Raw genomic sequence first — 21,116 nt, forward strand, 5'->3', positions numbered from 1 at the left:
GCGGCAGCGGGAATTATGCCCAGGCTGGGTTCAGTTTAAAATACAAACCCGAGTGATTTTTCCGAGGCTATTCCTGTACCGTAGCCAGTAGCGTGGTGTTGCAAAGGGGTAACGGTGCCCTCGGGTCAGCGGCTGGAAAACAGCGAGCTGGTTTGTCAGCCTCCTTTTCTCTTTTACGCAAATGGCTCTAAACATATTTGTATCAACCCCCCCGTGATGCACCTTTGATCAATGGGGGTTTTGACAAGAGTGTTTTGAGTCCAAAGATCAGTGCAGGAGCCAGCAACTTACAGGCTGCAAACAAGAGCCTGGCAGGGTATAAAGCCAGCCAGTGAGCAGCCCCAGAGCAGCGCAGTCTCATGAGAGACCGAGCTCACTCAGCACTCTCAGCTGATACTGAAGTGTTGATAGAAAAGGAGAATGGAGGCCGGCATGAACGTCCTGCATGACATGGGGATCCAGGCAACTCGCTACCTGCAGGAGCACTACCAGGGCTCCCAGGACTGGTTCCTCTTCATCTCCTTCGCTGCCGACCTCCGAAACACCTTCTTCATCCTCTTCCCCATCTGGTTCCACCTCTGCGAGGCGGTGGGCATCAAGCTGATCTGGGTGGCTGTGATCGGGGACTGGCTCAACCTGGTCTTTAAGTGGTGAGTAGCCAGTGCTGGTCCTGTTCCTGCTGCTTGCCCTGCACACACCCTGCTAGCTGGGGGTTGTTTGGCTGTGAAGTGGGTGCTTACCAAGAGGGTTCAGGGTGGCTCCAAGCTGGAGCTTTCCAAAGACAAGTTCCTCCAGCTCTGTAGCACACAGATTTCCTTCCAAGTCAGAGCCCCTGAGTGAAGCCTTGAACTGCATCGATCGTCCGGTTCATGGATCAGTGTCCACGGGAACCCACCCACCGCTGCCGACTCTCGGTGCTCCTGACCATTCTGTACAGTGCACAGTTAGGACTCCCACAACAGCCCAGTCACACAAAAGAAACCCTGGATATATTAAGATCTCCTGGGCGATTTCCATCACGGGTACGGCTCCAAACTTTCCCCACTCTGCTCCTTGCCAACAGCCAGGGAGAGATCTAGCCCTTGAACTAGCCAGAGGTGCCACACGTTGCAAATAGGGTCATGCTTGTATCACTGCAGAGAGGGGCTTATGTTTAACTGCATTTATTTTCCTGTGAGTGTCCATGTGGTGCTGGGGCTACGGGGCTTACCTGGGACACGGAGATGCTGCTGACCGACAGTGTGATATGGGGCAAGGTAGCCTCAGTTTCCCCTTCTGTAATACAACAAGTGCTTTGAGGTCGATGGATGCAGAGTGCCATCTAAAATCGTAACCCTTTTTAAAGCCACGTGAATCTTTGTATAGCTCATGACAGAAAGCAGCAGGGAGAATGCCTGGGGCATGAGCCCGGGGTGTGAGTGAGCATGGGAGCTGGACCCAGCACCGGGTGTCAGCCATCCGGTCCTAGGTGCTGCATTTATGGCGAGTGCCCTTCTCCAGACTTGCGGTTACTGTGGGGCTCTGACCCATGGGGGAAGGGCGAGATTGGGTGTGGTGATGGAGTTGCCTCTGGAGACAAGGAGGCATGGGCTGGGCTGGGCTGGGGGGATGGTGGGTCAGCCAGCGTGAGGGCACGGGCTGTATCTCTGGTTCGTGCCCGGGGAGAAGCAGCCCATCACTAGTAGATTTAACATCTCCTGTGCCCTGCTGCACCATCAAGGAAAGGGGGGAATTGGCTCCTGGGTCAGCATGCAGCAGGTGCCGGTTCCTGTACGCACGGAGCAGAACCCAGCTGTGTGCCCCAAGCTTGGACTGAAGTCAACCGGCCTGGAACTGGGGATCCCCGATTCTTGCAGCCCCTGCCCCAACCTGGGCCAGAGCTGATGAGCTGTGTCCTTGCTTTTCTGCTCTTGTGCCCGAGGCAACTAGAGACACTTTTATTCTTGCATTTCAGGATCCTCTTTGGGCAGAGACCCTACTGGTGGGTCCGGGAGACCGGTTACTATGGCAACACCTCCACCCCTGTGATCCAGCAGTTCCCCCTCACCTGCGAGACCGGCCCAGGTGAGACACATCTAGAGAGAGGAGTAATTTGGCAGAGTCATGCTTCACATTATACACAAGGAGGGGAGGCATCTTCCACTGCAGCAGGAGGGCGTGGGATTGGCATTTATCAGGGCGGAGGGACCTGCTGGGAAGAAGGGGAGGGGATGTCCTAACCTGCTCCACGGCTTAACTATCCTAGTTCGAAATATTGTTCTAATGTCCACCCTAACCCTAACCCTTGCTGCAAACTAAGCCACCTACTTCTTGTGCCACCCGCGAAGGACATGGAGAACGACTGTCCTCTGCATATGTCCTTTTACAAATGTGAAGACTGTTTTCAGGTCCCCCCTCAGCCTTCTCTTCTCTACACTAAACATGCCCAGTTCTTTCAACCTTTCCTCATAGATCAGGTCTTCTAGAACATAAGAACGGCCAGACTGGGTCAGACCAAAGGCCCATCCAGCCCAGTGTCCTGTCTTCCGACAGTGGCCAATGCCAGGTGCCCCAGAGGGAATGGACAGAACAGGGAATCATCAAGTGATCCATCCCATGTCACCCGTTCCCAGCTTCTGGCAAACAGAGGCTAGGGACACCATCCCTGCCACCCTGGCTAAAAGCCATTGATGGACCGATCCTCCCTGAATTTATCTGATTCTTTTTCTAAACCTCTGATAATTTTTGTTGCTCTGCTCTGGGGTCTCTCCAATTTGTTCACATCTTTCTTAAAGTGTGGTGCCCAAAACTGGACACAGGACTTCTGCTGAGAACTCCTGGTGCCAAGTAAAGCAGGATAATTACCTCCTGGGTCTTCGATACATAGGGTGACCATATTTCCCAAAGGGAAATCAGGACACTGCGTGGGGCTGGCCCAAGCCCCCTGCCCTGCCCCCCATGAGACTGTTGTTTGTCGCTAGAACCGTGCTGGCCCCCCCAAGGGAGCCCTGCCTCCCCCCCTGCGTGGGGCTGGCATCTCTGCTTACCCCTCCCCTTGCCCCGCCCCCATGCTCCTCCATACCACACCTCGCTTTTTTGACAAAATTGGGCAATTGTCCCATTGGCTCTTGCCAACCGATCAAGTCCCGAAGTATGAGTCATGGCCGGGACGGGGCGTTAAAATGGAACTGTCCCAGCCAAAACGGGACGCATGGTCATCCTTTACAGACAACACTCCTGTTAATACAACCAAGAATTACATTTGCCTTTTTCACAACAGCATCACGTTGCTGACTCATATTCAGTGTGTGAGCCACTCTGACCCCCAGATCTTTTCCCTCAGTATTGCTGCCCAGCTGGTTATTCCCCATTTTGCATTTGTCTTTTCCTTGCTAAACACAGAACTTTGCACGTCTTTCTTGAATCTCATCTCATTGACTTCACACCAAGTCTCCAGTTTCTCAAGATCATGGTGCATTCTAATCCTGTCTCCAAAGCACTTGGATTAGTTAACCTGCATTAAACCCCTGGGTGGACACTCCCATTCAGAATTAAATCGTCTTAATTCCGTTACATTTAGTTAATTTTGGAAGTAAATTAACATAAACTGAATTAAGGTAAACTAATTCTGAATGAGAGTTTAAGCTTAACTGACTTCCAAAATTAATTAAATTAAATTGAATGAAGGCAACTTTTTATTCTGATTGAGAACGTCCACACAGGGGCTTAATGCAGTTTAACTAATTCATTTTAAACTCACCAAAGCCCGGGGGTGCCGCTGTGCGGAGTGGTTTAGCACAAGCTTGAGTGTTGGACACAGCTGCTGTCCTTAAGCATTTCCTGGACACTGGAGAAAGGGAGACATTGGAAGTGCAGATTTTTCCCTGTCAGCAGTTAGGGGCAGGCCAATCTCGCCTTGCTGCTGGGGTGAAACAGGTCAATGTATGCAAAACCTCCCTTTTAGGCTAAATTTAGGCTCTGTAGAAGAAACCTTTGCTCCGACCCTATAGCTACCGAAATTAAGAACAAATACCTTCCCGTGTGTGACAGAGGCCTGTCTGCCCTCAGTATCTGCCCAACCCAGGAGAGAGGCCATCTTTCCTTCCAGAAAAAGAGCGGACTAATCCAGTACCAGTGCAGATTTTGTTTGCAGGGGGACCCTTGACCTATGCTGGAATTAGAAGCTTGTTGCAAACCTCAGTAGGAAGCCAGGGTGGTGCAGGCTCAGGCCCGGATCAGAGGCATGCTGTGTATATTGCAACCACTGGGGCTTTGCTCATGCCAGCTGTTTTGTGCGTGTGTGTACACATACACTGTCAAACACACACACGTGCGAGCTCACACACGTTCACTACTGCTCTCTACTGGATGGGCTGTTCCAGTGCTGTGTGTGCAGTGTTGTAGCCGTGTCTGTCCCAGGATATTACAAGACAAGGTGGGGGGGGGGGGGGGGGGTTAATTCCTTTTATTGCACCAACGTCTGTTGGTGAGAGACAAGGTCTCGAGCTACTCAGGGCCCTTTGGAAGACGAAGACCCGAAGAAGAGCTGTGTGTATCTCGACAGCTTGTCTCGCTCCCCAACGGAAGTTGGTCCAATAAAAGCCGTTACGTCCCCTGCCTTGTCTCTCCGGTGCTATGTGCCTGTCCGTTCCCTCTGCCTGCTGAGGGGGGTCTGTGGCTAGAGCAGAAAGCCAGGTGGTCTTGAGCATGGGACTAGGAGCCAGGATCCTTGCAGCCTAATGCCGCCTCTACCACTGGTGCTTTCTGTAGCCTTGGGCAACCGTGGATAACGGGGACTGGGTGGTCTGCCCCTAGCTCAGAGCGTGGTGGCTGCCTTGCCGGGCGGTGCTGATAGCGGGGTGTGGAGGTGGGAACACGCACCGTGGGAAGGGGGAAAACGGGCCGGAGCATGCCGTGAAGACCAGGCCAACGTCTGTGGAGTGCCGGGGCTGGTCTCTGCAGGGGACTAGTGTGCGGGGTAATACGTAGCGGGCGGCTCTGTCCGCACAAGTGCCAAGTATTCTGGCACTATTACCAAAATGGCTCCCTAATGCCAGGTGTCGTGGGGAGCTGGGCCTGGGAGTGGCTGTGCACAGACCCTGAGAAATCTTGTAGCGCGCCCCTGGGCTCATGCTAGCGCTGCGGGATCACTCCCCTTGCTGAGCGACTTCCCTTTCCACCTCATTTCCCCTCCTACGCACCCCTGGTTCTGGTAAGGACACCCCCCTCCAGTGCCTCACTTGGGGGATTCCCTCTGTGCCTGCCCCTCCCCTGTCAATTCCCTCGCGCCCTGCGCAGCCAGCTATGCCGGGCTGGGCTGATGCCGGCTCTTGGCCTTTAGTCTGGGTGATCCCAGCGCTCTAGGCACCCGGTAGGAGGTTGCTGTTAGTGACCAGGGCAAGGAACAACCTGGGGAGGTGTAACGCAGGTGTTTTCTCTCCCCTAGGGAGTCCCTCTGGCCATGCGATGGGCTCTGCAGGAGTTTACTATGTGATGGTGACGGCCATTCTGTCCATTGCTCTGGGGAAGAAGCAGCTGACGATTAAAGACCAGTAAGCAGGGTTCAGACTGTTGCGCGCCTGTGTCTGCAGGGTCAGTAGGGTGCCCTGAGGCCTGAGGGAGGTGCGTTTTGAACCAAAGGAAATGAGTCTTCATGCAGCGTGCAGCGGAGCTGTGGAATTCACTGCTGCAGGAGGCCGGCAGCGCTACGTGCTCAAACACCCCAACGCACACACAGACACAGGGTTTTAGAAGGGTTTGAATAACTGCGTGAGCACTGATCCCCCTGGCAGCTAAGCCAACCAACGCCTAGATAAAGAGAATCGCATCTCATGCCTCCCCAAGACGAGTGCCTGCTTCAATGGCTGGGAAGGAAGTGAAGGCCCTGGGCTAAGACCTGATCCAAAGCCCACTGAAGTTGATGGGAGTCTTTGGATGAGGCCACAACGGGTATGGGGAGGGGGGTGATCAGAGGAGCTCTGCAGCGTCTGAGCTCTGCCCCACTGAAGGCAATGGGAGTTTTGCAGCTGCTGTGAGTGGGAGCAGAGGGAGGCCAGCTCCAAGCGCGTTTGGACCCCTCCTGGGCAAATCCCTGGTTCTGAACCTCTACCCACCCCGCAGGGGCTGTTTAATGCCACTTTCCATTCTGTGCCTGGCAGTCAGGACTTTATAATGTGACCCTCCCGCTTCTCCACCCGCTGGAACTTCAGCCACTGCCAGCAGGGAGAGACGTCTGAGATCCCAGCCTCCCTGCTCCCCGCTGGAGGAGGCAGGGAAAGCCGCGGGGTGGCCTTGCGCAGGCCGTGCTCTGCTGACCTTTGTGTCTCACCCGAATGTCTCCCTGCTGCAGGTTCTTGCGGACAGCGCTGTGGGCAGGATTCTGGGCTGTCCAGGTCTGCGTCTGTTTGTCTCGAGTCTTCATTGCTGCCCATTTTCCTCACCAAGTCATCGCAGGGGTCATCTCAGGTCAGTGATGGCGTGCACCGTCGCCTCTCCCTGTACAAACCGCACTGTTACTGTCACTCGGAGCAATGGGCGCAGGGGCCACCCGCCAGCTGTTCCTAGACGCCAAGGCCAGAAGGGACCATTATTCTCAGCTAGTCTGCCCCCTTGCATAACACAGGACCTGGGACTGCCCCACAATCCTTCCCTTTGAGCTAGAGCCGGTCTATTTAAAAACATCCAATCTAGATTTTAAAATTGCCAGTGAGGGAGAATCTACCACGCCCCCGGGGAAATTGTTCCAGTGGCTAATTACTCCCACCGTTAGACACGTACACCTTATTTCCAGTCCGCATTTGTCTCGCTTCAACTTCCAGCCATTGGATCATGTTAGGCCTTTGTCTGCTGGACTGAGTCTATTACCAAGTATTTGTTCCCCACATAGATACTTATAGACTGTGGTCAAGTCACCCCTAAACCTGCTCTTTCAAACGAGTGTAGATGGATCGAGCTCTCTGAGTCTCTCTATCTGGCCTGTTTTCTAAGCCTTTCCTCGTTCCCATGACCCTTCGCGGAACGCTCTCCAGTTCTGTATCCGGTGTCCTGTGCAGTGCGTTGCATCGAGTGAACTATCACAGGACAGACCCTGAGGTGGACGCTGTGGCTAGGCAGCACTGTGCTGCACTGGTAATCCCACACCCCGTGCCCTAGGAACATGCCTTTGCAAAGCCCTTGTTCCCCAGGCTCTGCAGTGCGGTAACCCAGCTCAGCCAGACAGAACAGTAGCAGACTCGTTCCCATCGCTGGCAGGTTTTACCGCCAGCAAGCATTGTCTGGAGGTGTGGGCACAGAGGGCTTGGCACTAGGAGGAGGGGATCTTAGCCTAGGGAGAGATGGGTGGTTAAGGTTGCCTCTCTGTGCCCACAGTGGGCACTGCCACCTGATGCTGCTCATTCCCAGGGAGGTGGCCGTGCAGAGAGTCGTTAGTTGGCTCTGTGACGACCCTTGGGGCGGCTGCCCTCAGGAGCGATGCTCCACCACAGCTGTCCTCCCGCCCCTGATTGTCTTGGGAGCCCTGTGGCTCCATCTCTGCGCACCAGGTTCCTCGCTCTGACGGGTTGTTTCTCCTCTCACGCTCTGTTCCCTGCAGGCATGGCAGTGGCTGAAGCTTTCCGGCACATCCCCGCCATCTACAACGCCAGTCTCCGGAGGTACCTGGGCACCACCCTCATCCTGTTCAGCTTCGCCCTGGGGTTCTACCTGCTGCTGAAGGCTCTCGGTGTTGACCTGCTGTGGACCCTGGAGAAAGCCAAGAGGTGGTGTGACCGGCCGGAGTGGGTCCACATTGACACCACCCCCTTCGCCGGCCTCCTCAGGAACCTGGGGATCCTGTTTGGGCTGGGGCTGGCCCTCAACTCCCAGATGTACCTGGAGAGCTGCAAAGGGAAAATGGGCCAGCAGCTGCCCTTCCGCCTGAGCTGCATCGTGGCCTCGCTCCTCCTCCTGCACCTCTTCGACTCCTTCAAGCCTCCCGCCAAGGTGGAGCTGCTGTTTTACGTCCTGTCCTTCTGCAAGAGCGCGGCCGTGCCCGTGGCTGCCGCCGGCCTCATCCCCTACTGCGTCGCCCAGGTCCTGAGCCAACAGGATAAGAAAGCTTTATAGAAGGAAGGGACTTGGGTATTTATGCACACGACATGTGACATGTCCCAGGAGCAGAGGCTTAGGACCCTCAGCTCCCCCATGTCTCTGGGTCCAAATGCTAGAGCTGGGTCCTGAGTCAGCAGATACTGGCTCAGCACAAGCCCTTTCCAGTGCGCTCTCCTTGCTAGACCTGCGGAGAGCGACTGTGTCCAGAGACCAGACCAGCCCTGCTCCTGCTCGCTCGGCCAGGGGGTGCTCCTGTCTGGCTCATGCAGTAGCGCTGCTGCCTATGTTACAGACCACAGTCGATGTGCAGGGCACACGATGAGCCAGCCCAGACTCTGGCTCTGCAGATGGCTCAGCAGTGGGGCCTGGGAGTCAGCGCGCGGCAGGCAGGAGCCTCCGGAAAGTGTGGTCGTTTCCCCCGCGGGTCGTGCCAGCGCTCATGAGGGCACAGCCTGGCTTTGCTGCCTCCCCTTGACGTGCGGTGAGAGAGGGAGACTGGCATTCTCTGGGCCACAGGGCGCTCGCTTCTGCACGTGGTCCCCGGAGGATTCCTCAGACAGCGCCCCATGGAGGGCAGAGGCTGTTTGTGGGGGAGCTAGGTTAGGAGACAAAGCGAGGGCACGTGGCAGAAAGGCTGGCACGTACCCACACCCTGGGGCTCACTGGCCTCTGTGTCCCACTAAGTACCCAGTGTCCTGCAATTACCTTAATGTGAAACAGTGATGTGTGTGTGGGGGGGTGTCTGTATATAAGTGGGGTGTTTTATTAAAGCCTGAGCTGTATTTCATTACCAGCCATGAGTCCTTTGTACGTCTTAGCCACAGATTGGCCCGGAGTGGGGGCGCTGAGTGGGGGTGACTCTCCCATGAGTGGTGTTTGGATTGACAGGGGACGTTTTGCTGCTCCTGGGGGAATCCAGCCCCCTCTCTGGATGCTGCTAACCTATCCCCTGCCAGACACACTTTAAAACGATGGAGGAAGATAACTGGACCCTCCTACAAAGTCCCTATTGGCCACCCCGCTCCCCACAAATACTGCCAAACACTGCTGGCATAGGACTGTCCGGGGGTGGGGGCAGAGGCTCAGTGCCATGGGATCACTCAGTCAGCGACTCGCACTTATTACCTTGCTCTTTGCTTTATTGGTCACTGGTTAAACCAGCTCGCGTCTGTTTACCTGGCCATCCCACCGGCAAGAGGAGCAAGGAATTCACAGACGGGACCTCACTGGCAAGAGCAGTGTCCCGTCCTCCATGCAGGCTCAGGAAGGGGGTTTGTACAGAATCAATCGCTGTGTGAGCCCCACTTCTTTGTGGTGCTGGGATGGAAACAAACCTGGAAAAGCACGAACTCTTGGTGGGTCCTAGACCCTGCCCTGGCACTGCAAGGTTCATTGTGGAGCTGGCGTGATTGACAGCCCAGAGCTGGAACAGACGTCTTTGTTCTCCCCTGAAGTGAAGGGGCCAGGTCCGGAACCCAGGTCCGCGCAGCTCAGGAAAGGCAGGGACGCGCAGCGGCTGCAGAGCTGCGCTGGTTCCAGGGAAGGGCGGGTAACAGCCACTCAGACCCGTGGAACTGCTGTTTCAGTCTGATCAACTGAGCTATTCCCACGCTGCTCCTGAGCATTACCAGGGGCCTGGGCACAGGCACGTCAGCTGTCAGACAGCCTCGCCTCCTGGTTCAGGTCTCTCTGGCTCAGCAAGCCTGCCTCTTGGGCTGGGGCTGGGCCTCTCCACTGGGAGTGGGGCGGACACGGGGAAATCTGGGCATGTCAGGGCTCCTCTGCGGGGCAGTGGGCGGGGGATGCTCGCTGGGCTGTGCATGCTGGAGGGGTAAGAGTCAGTCTCCGGGGCTGGCAGCCCAGCCCCCTCCGCTGACCTACTGCGCTTAGTGGGGACATACACGACTGACTGTATAAAATGGCTTTCTAAAGATCGCCTTCTATAAAACCGACCTAATTTCGTAGTGTAGACATACCCTGAGTTAAACAGAGCACAAAGGGGAAGCAGTCCCGGGATGGACGAGGGTAGGGGCTGGAATTATTGTGCTTCATCACCAGGGTCACATTGTCTGTTGGGCCCCTGGGGGAGATGGGACATTCGGTGTCACACAGCTCGGCACCAGCCTTCTGGCATGTCCCTGGCTGCCCCCTCTGAGACCTGGGCTTTAGGAAGGGTTTGCTGCGGACTAGACAAAGGTGCTGAACTTGGCTCATCCCCGCCACTAACTCGATTGTTAAAAGTCCTGGTTCAACGTGATTCAATTTAAAATAAATCCCGTTTAGAAAAGGACAGTTCAGCCCTTTGATCTGCAGTTCATGTATTTTTGTGGAATGTGTGAAATGGGCTGATCCCTCTTGGCTGCCATCATAGGGGTCAGAGCACGCAGAGCTCCCCAGGAACTCAACACTCAAATTCACACACCAGCTGTAGCTGCCCAAAGCAGGCCCCTGGCCTCAGCAGCTCTCTGTCTCAGGACAGTGGACTTTGTCACTGTGCACAACACGGCATTTCTGTGTTTGTCAGCTTGTATCCGCGCTTTCACGCCAAGGGAGGGAGTTCCCGCACTGCTCTCAGAGCCCCCATTCCTATGCCTACACCCATCTAAAGCCCTGTGTCGCAGCCACCAACACTCAGTTAAGCCAATTAGTCCCAGTTATTGCTCCAAAACTGTACAAGGTACCCCTTCCGTTCAGCCCCAGAGGCTACACGTGCTATTCCCTGCCCACCCCAGTCCTTCCTTGCCCTAATTCCGACACGTCTTGTGTGAGAGGCTTGTTTTTTGCAGAGAATGTGCTATTACAGACAGTAGAATTTAATCCAGTACATTTTATGTGATGCCATTAAACTGTCTAACTTGTTGGTCTGGGCTATGAAGGATGCACTCCTGCTGAAAGAGAAAGTACAACACTTAGGATTCCACTCCTGCTTCTGATACCAGGACATGGCAAGCAGCATGCAGGGGCTCTGAGCTCGCTGCAGAGCCATAGCGATCACAGCCCATTCACCTTCTCTTGGTCCTTCTCTTTCATTTAAAAAACCCCAAAGGATCTGGGATTTTGATGGAGGAGGAGCAGGAGCTGTAATGAGAAGGGATGAGTAGCACTGGCCTTGCATGTCTCCATCACCCGCCAAAAGCAAACAGGAGAAGGATGGGTTCGTGGTTAAGCCATGGGCCTGGGGCTTGGAGGTCTAGCTTCAATTCCCAGTTCTGACACTGCTCGTATGCCCATGGGCCCGCCACTTCGGGCTGTGGCTCCCCTTTGTGGAATGGAATAATACTAACCCTCTTTCTCCCTGCCGCGTCTATTTAGAGTGTAACTTCTCTGGGGAAGCGACTGTCTCTCAGAGTGTGTCTGCAGCAGGGAGCCCTGGGCCTCTCAGTGTGGCTGTAATACAGATAATAGTAATTACTGAAAGCTTTGCTCTTCAGCAGGGTCTTTGTGAGCCTGGGTTAAAGTGACATGCCCGCATCCAGCATCTGAAAATACCAGGCCAGTTTGGATTAGCTCTATGTTTTGCTTTATCTTTTCAGATGTATTTTGTTTATTCTCAGGGCAGGGGTTCTGAAATGTTCCCATCTTAACAGAGTGTCCTGTGGAAAATCTCCCCTTCCACCCACAACCGCATGGGCCACCTCCCCTTGCATGCATGATATCCAGTGCGATTGCTTTCATGGGAAACGGGAAGTAGGAAAGGCATGTATTTTTAACTTTTAATGGAATTTAGCAGCTGGAAACCAGGGGTGGAGCAAGCCCCATGTGCTGAGCCAGATATCTGCTGACCACAGACAGCTACTTGGATATCTCTGCCTTGGGGTGCTTAAAGGGCTTTGGAGAGACAAGGTGAGGGAGGTAATCTCTTTCATTGGGCCAACTTCTGCTGGTGAGAGAGACAAGCTTCAAGCTACCCAGGGCCCTTCTTCAGGTTTTGTTGGACAAATCAGGACTGGTTCATACAGACCTTAATCCAGGAAAGCTCCCCAGTCCAGGACAGCACTTAAGTACCTGTCTATCTTTAACCTGAACAGGCGTGGCGCGAAGCACATGGTTATGGGTGTGGCGCACTCTATATGCTTTTATAAAAGTATGCTGATGAGTGTGACTATAATGTAACTAAAATATGCTCCATGCAAAAGGTCTTTTGTAAGGTATCATTACAAAGCATATAATCTCCTGAGTGTGGTCATCCTATTTCTATAAATGTATCGCTCTTGTATCTGAAACTAGAAATATGAAATATAACTCTGAAAGCCTATTGTAGTTATGCAAAGTGTGGGCCACTAATGGTGGTTTGGAATCTTGACGGCTCCCAGCAGCCAGGACAATTGACTGTGGATGGCTCGGTTTGCAGGCAGGCCTTCCTGCAAGCCAGGCTGGGAAGAATGAAGGCTTGGGGTCTCACAGGACATGTGACCATGTCATCTGAACTAGAATCCATCTTTAACCTGGTGCTTTTCCATTGAGAAGGAGGGGTGGGAACCCAGAGAGACGGATTCCCACCTTATGCAAAAGATATATAAGTGGGTGGAACAGAACAAGAGAAGCAGCCATCATGAGAAATTCCCTAGCTACCACCTGAGCTGGAACAAGGGCTGTACCAGGGGAAAGGATTGTGCCCAGACTAGAAAGGTGTCTGGTCTGTGAAAGAAACTTATTGAAACATCTCTAAGGGTGAGATTTTATCTGTATTCAGTTTTTATTACTGTACTAGACTTAGACTTGCGTGTTTTATTTTATTTTGCTTAGTAATTCACTTTGTTGTGTCTGGTACTACTTGGAACCACTTAAATCCTACTTTCTGTATTTAATAAAATCACTTTTTTTACTTATTAATTAACCCAGAGTATGTATTAATACCTCGGGGAGGGGGGGCAAACAGCTGTGCATATCTCTCTGTCAGTGTTATAGAGGGCGAACAATTTATGAGTTTACCCTGTATAAACTTTATACAGGGTAAAATGGATTTATTTGGGGTTTGGACCCCATTAGGAGTTGGGCATCTGAGTGTTAAAGGCAGGAACACTTCTATAAGCTGCTTTCAATTGAGCCTACAGCTGTTAGGGGACGTGGTTCAGACCTGGGTCTGGGTTTGCAGCAGGCTAGCGGGTCTGGCTCAAACCAGGCAGGGTGCTGGAGTCCTAAGCTGACAGGGCAGGAAAGCAGGAGCAGAAGTAGTCTTGGCACATCAGGTGGCAGCTCCCAGGGGGTTTCTATGATCCAGCCCGTCACAGTGGGCTTTGTGAACCGGAGCCATGGAACCTTTCTAATTTATTTTCTTGTCTCTCCTCTTGTTGGTGTTAAATAGCAAATGAATACATCAAATATATTTTAGAAACTGCAAAGCAGCGGCCAGGTCTCCCCCTGGTGCCAGGTGCCAAGGTAGAGGCCACCCATATTACTGTTTATTTGTAGTGCAATAACTCCGAGGCACCCCACTCCTGGACCAGGACTCTACTGTGCTAGGCGCTGATCATGGGCAGAATGAGAAGCTGGTGCCGGCCGTAAAGAGCTCACAAGCTAATTAATAAATAACCTGTTATTGTAACGTAGCCAGGCCGATCGCTCTCCCAGAGGCAGAGCCAGGGACAGCGCACATCGGCGTGGCTCTGTTCGGGCAGCGTTACTACGTCAGTTTACACCAGACAGGATCTGGCTGTTTATTTTTAATCAGTCTAATGACCATTAGCTTCTGATTTTGTTTCTCCAAGTACAGCAGCGTAGCCAGCACCGAGCGTCCCCAGGGCGGGTCTGCCCCTGGCCCAACCCACAGCCTGCACCCCAGCTCCTGCCACTTGCCAAGAAAACGCTTCTTGTCAGCAATAATCCATCCTGGCAGCCGGCTGCTGCTTCCAGGAAACTCCATAGACTCAGGGGCTGAGTGCCAGGCCAGCGCCGTGTGTGTGGGACTGCAGGTGTGAACCCCGCCCCTGTACACTGTGGCTGCTGGGGGGGTGCGCTGGGTGCCAGAGCAGGGGCTGGCTGTATCCTGGACACGCCCCAGGTGGGGGCAGGTTCCCCCCCTCAGCTCTCAGCCCCATTCCTGCAGAGGCACCTGTGGCGAGGCAGCTGCAGGGCTGGCCCAGCCTCTGGCTGGCAGGAGAGTTCTCCTCACCCTCAGCCCCCTGTTCCCCATGCAATCACAAACCACCCCATGGAATCGGAGGGGCGGGTTGCCCTGGAGACGTCGGCGGGTTAGAATTTAAAATCCTGAGGTAAAATTCCCAGGGGCCAGTGCCCGGCCCTCCAGGCCCATGGACCAGGCAGAGGCTCCCGCCCTCCAGTGCCCGGTGAGGTCGGAGATCCTGGCAGCTGTGAGAACAGGGGTGGCCCAGGGGTCAGGGCACCAGCCTAGGGCTTGGGAGATCTGGGTTCACTTCCCTGCCCTGCCACAGACTCCCTGTGTGAGCTTGGGCCAGTCCCTCAGCTGCTCTGTACCTCGGGTCGTTCCCAGCTGTGCAGTGGGGACAACATCCCAGCCTTCCTTGTGGGGCTGTGAGCACAAACACAGTCATGACTGGCATGTGCCCAGATACCTGATGGATGGGGGCCAGCTCAGTACCCCGGGTAGAGCGATCAGGAGCCAAAGGGCCCTGGCCTCGTCTCTGCTGGGCAGCCAGGGGTTTGCAAAGAATGAAAGAGCCCCGAGAATGATGAAAGGATCAGAAAACTAGCCTTAGAGTGAGAGATCCCAGGAACTCAGTCTCGTTAGCCTGACAACGAGAAGGTTGGAGGTGACTTGATCAGAGTCTGCCGGTACCTACAGGAGGCATGAATATTTGATAATGGGCCCTTCAATCTGGCAGACAAAGGTCTAACTCAATCCCCTGGCTGGAAGTTGAAGCTAGACAAATTCAGACTGGAAAGAAGGTGGGTGATTTTGCATGCAAGAGTAACTAACCACTGGAACAATTTACCAAAGATCGTGGTGGATTCTCCAGCACTGGCCATTTTTAAATCAAGATTGGATTTTTTTTTGCAAGATCTGCTCTAGTTCAAAAGGAATTATTTGGGGGAAATTCTGTGGCTGGGGTTACACAGGGGGCCAGACAAGATGATCACCGTGGTCCCTTCTGGCCTTGGAATCTAGGAATCCCCCAGCCACTGGTAGTTAGTGAAATCTTAACAAATACAGGTTCCTGCCCGGCTTGGGTATTGCCCAGCAGAAGGGCCGAGAGAGCCCCTAGGGCCTGAGCTCAACTGCTGGGCTGCCTGCGTCATTTAACAGTTAATGCTGAAGGCTAGGAGAGGGATTTAGCTCCCAGAGCTTGTCCCCAGATCAGATCAGCTGCAAAGCAAATTCACTAGAGAAGGCCAGTGTGGAAAATGGAGCCATCCTTGGGGCATTAATCTGCTCAGGGCCAGGGTCCCCTCCTGATTGCTCAGATCTCAGCCTCGCAGCCTGCGCGGAGCTGAGAGGGAATGGCCCAGCTGGAACTCCTTGCTTTGGGCTGAAGGATTTAGAAATACTGGCTATTTTCAAGGGCTTAGTCATAATGCTGGTTCACATTCAACACCCTTAGGGCTACTCTGTAATTTTGGGTATAGCTAATGGGCGGAGGTGTGTGGAAGTTTTGGGGTCAGAATACACAGCACCAGGGTGCCTTAGGCCAGGTGCAAAACACAGGCCCAGTAATGACAAGCGTATTAAGCAATTCCAAAGTGCAGTGGGGCTGCACAGGTGTCCTGGCGATGGGCAGGCTTTGGACCTTCGGGTGTGAACGCCCTTCTTTTGTACATTTGCTCCAGTGCGAATGTCCCACTTGGAACAAGGGAAAGGGCTAAGAAAAGTTAAATGTTCTTTTAAGGATGGGTGGGTTTCGTAATAGTAGGGCAAGGGGGCTCAAGAGGTGAGCTGAAGAACGCTTTCCATGGGACAGATGGTCCTGGGCTCTGATCAGTCACGTGGCATCCCATTGTAAGACAGCCATGGAGTCCTCCCACTGTACTGCATTGCAGGAAACCCTCCGTCCAACTCGGACAATGGGAGAGGTTCTCTCCTCCCTTCCTTGCAGGTGAAAGAGTTCCAGAGTTCAGCTCCCCGTAGGCAGCTGCTCTACGATACATAAAGAAGAACTCAGTGCAGCGCCTAGCTGTCAGTCAGCTGGGGGCTCACTTGGCAGATATGCTGCCCCTGGAGTTCTGGACATAGAATCATAGAATATCAGGGTTGGAAGGGACCTCAGGAGGTCATCTAGTCCAAGCCCCTGCTCAAAGCAGGACCAATCCCCAAATAAATCATCCCAGCCAAGGCTTTGTCAAGCCTGACCTTAAAAACTTCTAAGGAAGGAGATTCCACCACCTCCCTAGGTAACGCATTCCAGTGTTTCACCACCCGCCTAGTGAAAAAGTTTTTCCTAATATCCAACCTAAACCTCCTCCACTGCAACTTGAGACCATTACTCCTCCTTCTGTCATCTGCTACCCCTTAGAACAGTCTAGATCCATCCTCTTTGGAACCCCCTTTCAGGTAGTTGAAAGCAGCTATCAAATCCCCCCTCATTCTTCTCTTCCGCAGACTAAACAATCCCAGTTCCCTCAGCCTCTCCTCATAAGTCATGTGTTCCAGTCCCCTAATCATTTTTGTTGCCCTCCGCTAGACGTTTTCCAATTTTTCCACATCCTTCTTGTAGTGTGGGGCCCAAAACTGGACACAATACTCCAGATGAGGCCTCACCAATGTCGAATAGAGGGGAACGATCACGTCCCTCGATCTGCTGGCAATGCCCCTACTTATACAGCCCAAAATGCCATTGGCCTTCTTGGCAACAAGGGCACACTGTTGACTCATATCCAGCTTCTCGTCCACTGTAACCCCTAGGTCCTTTTCTGCAGAACTGCTGTGAAGGGCCCATGTTTGGTCCATCCACCTGCAAACAGTCAGGGCACACCCTGACCGTTGTGAGGAGCAACACATTGCTCCGTCCAAGGACGAGGACCAGATATGAACCCTGGGAACTTGATTAAAGGTGGGAACTTGATTAAAGGACAGTAATCGTGGGAAGCTTCCTTGGCTTGGCCTTAAGGCCTGAGAATTAGGATTGTAGTAGATAGAGGCTGAAAAACAAGAATATTAATCAATGTCATGCATTCCTTTGCGGTGAAAGTAGGTAGTGTGCAGGGGGGAGAAATATAATAAAGGAGAAGGTGGAAAGCTGACAGGCAGCAGCCCATTTCAGCTGACCAGCTTGCTTGCTTGAATAAATCTGTGTTCTGTCTCATCATTGAACCGCCACAACTGGCGCCCAAACGTGGGGCCCTCAGCACTCACCTCGCCCGGCAAGGGTTTCAGACGCGTCACTCATCCGCTTCGTGGATCCCGGTGAGTATTTTTCGTTGTGGTAAGTATGGGAAGTTCCCTCTCTGCTTTGCAAGTGCAACATCGCACTGAGCTACAGTATTTGCTGCGTAAGGCTCAGCATGTCTGCCCCACTCGAGAACTCACTCTCCTGTTACAGGAGGTGAGTGCCCAGTGCCCGTGGTACCCTGAAGCCGGAACCCTTAAGCTAGCGGACTGGGAGCGGTTGGGCCAGACATTGCATGAAGAACCTCGGGCGCCCGTGCAGGCTCTACATGCCTGGCACCTCTGCCGCGATGCGATACAGCGTGTCGCCTCGGACAGGCCCTCCGTCGCGAGGCTGGTGATCTCGCCACGCCCGTCGGCTCCTGCAGTCACCCCCCCTCCTACCGATGCAACACAGTGTGTCGCCTCGGAAGAACCTTCTCTCGCGCCAATAGAGGGACTGCCAATTCCGCCACCGCCGTCGGCTCCTGCAGCCATCCCTCTCCCTGCTTCGCCCCCAGTGCCTTTTTTACCACCGCCTCCCTTACCTTCCCCGCCGGAGCCGGTGTGTGATTACCCTCCCCCCCTAGGACCCCATGCTTCGGGGCCCCCCACGGGGTCGTCTGCATCTGCTCAGAGGCTTTCGCTGGTGCAACAAATGGTTCACGCAGCGAAGACTCGCTCAGATCTTACAGCAGAGGAGCTGGCTGAGCTGGTCTCAGTTTGTCCGGTGACCTGGCAGAATGACGACCAGGGCAACCCGGTTGGAACCTGGGTTACTTTGCCTTACTCGGTGGTTAGAGAGGTAAAGAAGGCGATTCGCGAGTTCGGTCTGACTAGCACGTTTGTGCGTGGTCTCATTGAAGGGCTAGGTAGTGGGTACTCCTTGATCCCTGAAGATTGGAAGGCGCTGTTGCGCATGATGTTGTCACCCAGTCAGTATGTTATTTGGGTCAGTGAGTATCGACAGGAGGCGGACCGTCAGGCCCAGATTCATAGAGCAGCAGGTGTTAATGTTATTTATGAGCAATTGGCAGGGGAGGGACAGTTCGCTACCGTTGAGCAGCAGACCCAACTCCCTCAGGTCTTCTTCCCTATCATTTCCACCTGCGCCCAGCATGCTTTCCGGAAGGTCCCGGATTCAGGCAAGCCTACAAAAAGCTTTGTCAGTATCCGTCAGGGTGCATCAGAGTCCTTTCTGGATTTTACCAACAGATTGCAGGAGGCTATCCTCCGACAGGTGGATAATGCTGTGGCCGCTCAGGAGATCCTGTTAAAATTGGCGGTTGAGAATGCGAATGAGGATTGCCGCCGTGCTCTCCAGACGGCGCAAGTCTCTGGCATTTTAGAGCTCTCAGACATGCTACGGGCGTGCCAGAACATCGGCACACAAGCCCATAAGGCTGGAGTTCTGGCTGCCGCCCTGAGAAAAACCGGGAGGGCAGGGAAGCGTTGTTACCGCTGTGGTAAGGAGGGTCACTTTCAGCGGGAGTGCCGCTCATCAAAGGCACCCGCTCGACCCTCAAAGAAGTGCCCCAAGTGTGGGAAGGGCTATCACTGGGCTAATCAGTGTCGTAGCGGGTCGGGAAACCGCGCAACGGGTTCCCCCCGAACCCAGGGCCAAACGAGGGTGTTTCCCACTCAGACAACCGTTCCTCTGCCTTAAAATCCATAGACTCTATGAGGGCGGCGACTGCTGGAAGTGCAGGGCTTGATTTGATCATGCAGGAGGACACTGATTTTCGGCTGCCAGGGGAGGTCTGCGCCATACCCACCCAGGTGACGGGACCTCTCCCTGCCGGCTTTGTGGGTCTCGTTCTCCCTCGCTCTCATGCTGGGAAACAGGGCTTTTTTGTCATCCCCGGAGTCATTGATGCCGACTACACCGGCATTGTTAAGGTTCAGGTGTGGACTCATCTTCCACAGTCGCTCCCGCGTGGACGATCAATTGCACAATTGATTTTAGTCCCCTATCAGGTGCCAGCTGCCGAGGATCGAGCTCGGGGCGGAGGCGGCTTTGGATCAACGTTGTCTCACTCGCCGTCTCACAGCGCGTCCTCTCCACTTGTTGCTCTGACAATGTCAGTCCGCCCCTCGAAACCTCAGTTAACACTTCTCTTAAATGATGTTCCCTTCACAGGGCTGGTGGACACTGGAGCTGACGTTACAGTGATTCGTGATCCGGAGTGGCCGGTTAGTTGGCCTACGGTTCCTTCTAAAGAGTTGTGGGGGATCGGGGGTAGTAAACCCGGGCGACAGAGTTTGTCTTGGGTCACGGTCTCTAAACCGGGAGGCCGTACCCTTGCTACTATCCGCCCTTTTGTACTCCCTGTCCACCTCAATATTTGGGGCCGTGATTTACTTACAAAGCTGGACACCACCCTCGATATTAATATCTGATGGCTCAAAACCCTCCCTCACCCACATTGCCCTCCGCATTACCCTTGGTATGGCAATCCTTAGAGCCCGTCTGGATTGACCAGTGGCCCCTCCCTCTAGAAAAGCTGAAAGCGCTTCATTCGCTTGTGCAGCAGCATTTGCAGGCACAGCGCTTGGAATACTCTACTAGTCCCTGGAACACCCCGGTGTTCGTTATTAAGAAAAAATCTGGTGCTTGGCGGCTGTTACATGATTTAAGGGAAATAAATAAACGCATCCAACCTATGGGCCCCTTGCAGTTTGGCTTGCCAAATCCAAATTTAATTCCTCAAACCGATCAGCTCTGTGTGTTAGATTTAAAAGATTGTTTTTTCACCATCCCCCTTTGCCCGCAAGATCGCGAAAAATTCGCGTTTACGGTGCCACAATATAATAATCAGCAACCCTCTCAAAGGTATCAGTGGAAGGTCTTACCCCAGGGAATGCAAAATAGTCCAACCTTATGTCAGCTTTTTGTGGATCGGGCCCTCACCCCTTTCCGTGCCCGGTACCCTACGCTAAAGGTCTACCATTATATGGATGACATTTTGCTTAGTGGTCCCCAGGTCACGGAACAACAGATTGAATTTTTGTCTCAAATTCTCGGCCAAAATGGCCTGTTGGTGGCACCAGAAAAAATCCAACGCTCTTATCCCTACCACTACCTCGGCCATAAGGTTTTACAAACCTATGCTGCTCCGGTTCGTCCGGCACTAACTCTACCTCAACCCCTAACCCTTGTTAAATTACAACAGATTTTGGGTCATTTAAATTGGATTCGGCCCTATTTTCGTCTCCCCACCTCAATGCTGCAGCCGTTGTTCGAGCTCCTACGTGGAGCCCGGGCACCGGGTGCAGTTATTGCCATCACTGAAGAGCACATTGCCTGCATTCGACAAATTAATGCAGCATTGAGTCAGCAGTTTGTGGACAGACCCCCTGAGGTCCGTCCCCTACGGTTGATTCTTCTTGCCACCCCTCATACGCCCACTGCGGCTCTGTTTGTACCCCGTACGAATACAGCCGTCTCTATCATAGAGTGGCTGTACCTCTCCTCCACTCCTCCTCGGAATATTTACCCATATCTAGATGCCCTGTCTGATCTTGTTCGTAAAGCCCGCCACCGTGCAGTGCAACTCACTGGCACTGATTTAGTTGACATTGTGTTCCCCTTGTCCCGTAGTGAATTTGATTCCTTGTGCCACACCTCTTTGGCTTGGCAGGTTGCTCTTTGTGATTATGTGGGAGAAATTTCTTATAACCCCCCAAAAGATCCTCGGTTGGTAATTACCCAAAAGGTGCCTCTAATTGTTCATCGTCTTAGCCACTCTCAACCCATTGTTTCTGCTGT

The 21,116-nt window shown here is 53.5% G+C and overlaps 1 protein-coding gene across 1 annotated transcript; it reads left to right on the forward strand.

Moving 5' to 3' along the window:
* Positions 1-322: 322 nt before the first annotated feature.
* On the forward strand, positions 323-8,860 carry LOC102935880 (glucose-6-phosphatase catalytic subunit 1). The gene is made up of 5 exons (XM_007054743.3): positions 323-650; positions 1,955-2,064; positions 5,426-5,531; positions 6,329-6,444; positions 7,571-8,860. The coding sequence occupies exons 1-5, from the start codon at positions 421-423 to the stop codon at positions 8,080-8,082; spliced, it is 1,074 nt and encodes a 357-aa protein (XP_007054805.2). The 5' UTR covers positions 323-420; the 3' UTR covers positions 8,083-8,860.
* Positions 8,861-21,116: the final 12,256 nt, after the last annotated feature.

Source organism: Chelonia mydas, chromosome 27 (assembly GCF_015237465.2).
Source record: "Chelonia mydas isolate rCheMyd1 chromosome 27, rCheMyd1.pri.v2, whole genome shotgun sequence".
Taxonomy (NCBI): Eukaryota; Metazoa; Chordata; order Testudines; family Cheloniidae; genus Chelonia; species Chelonia mydas.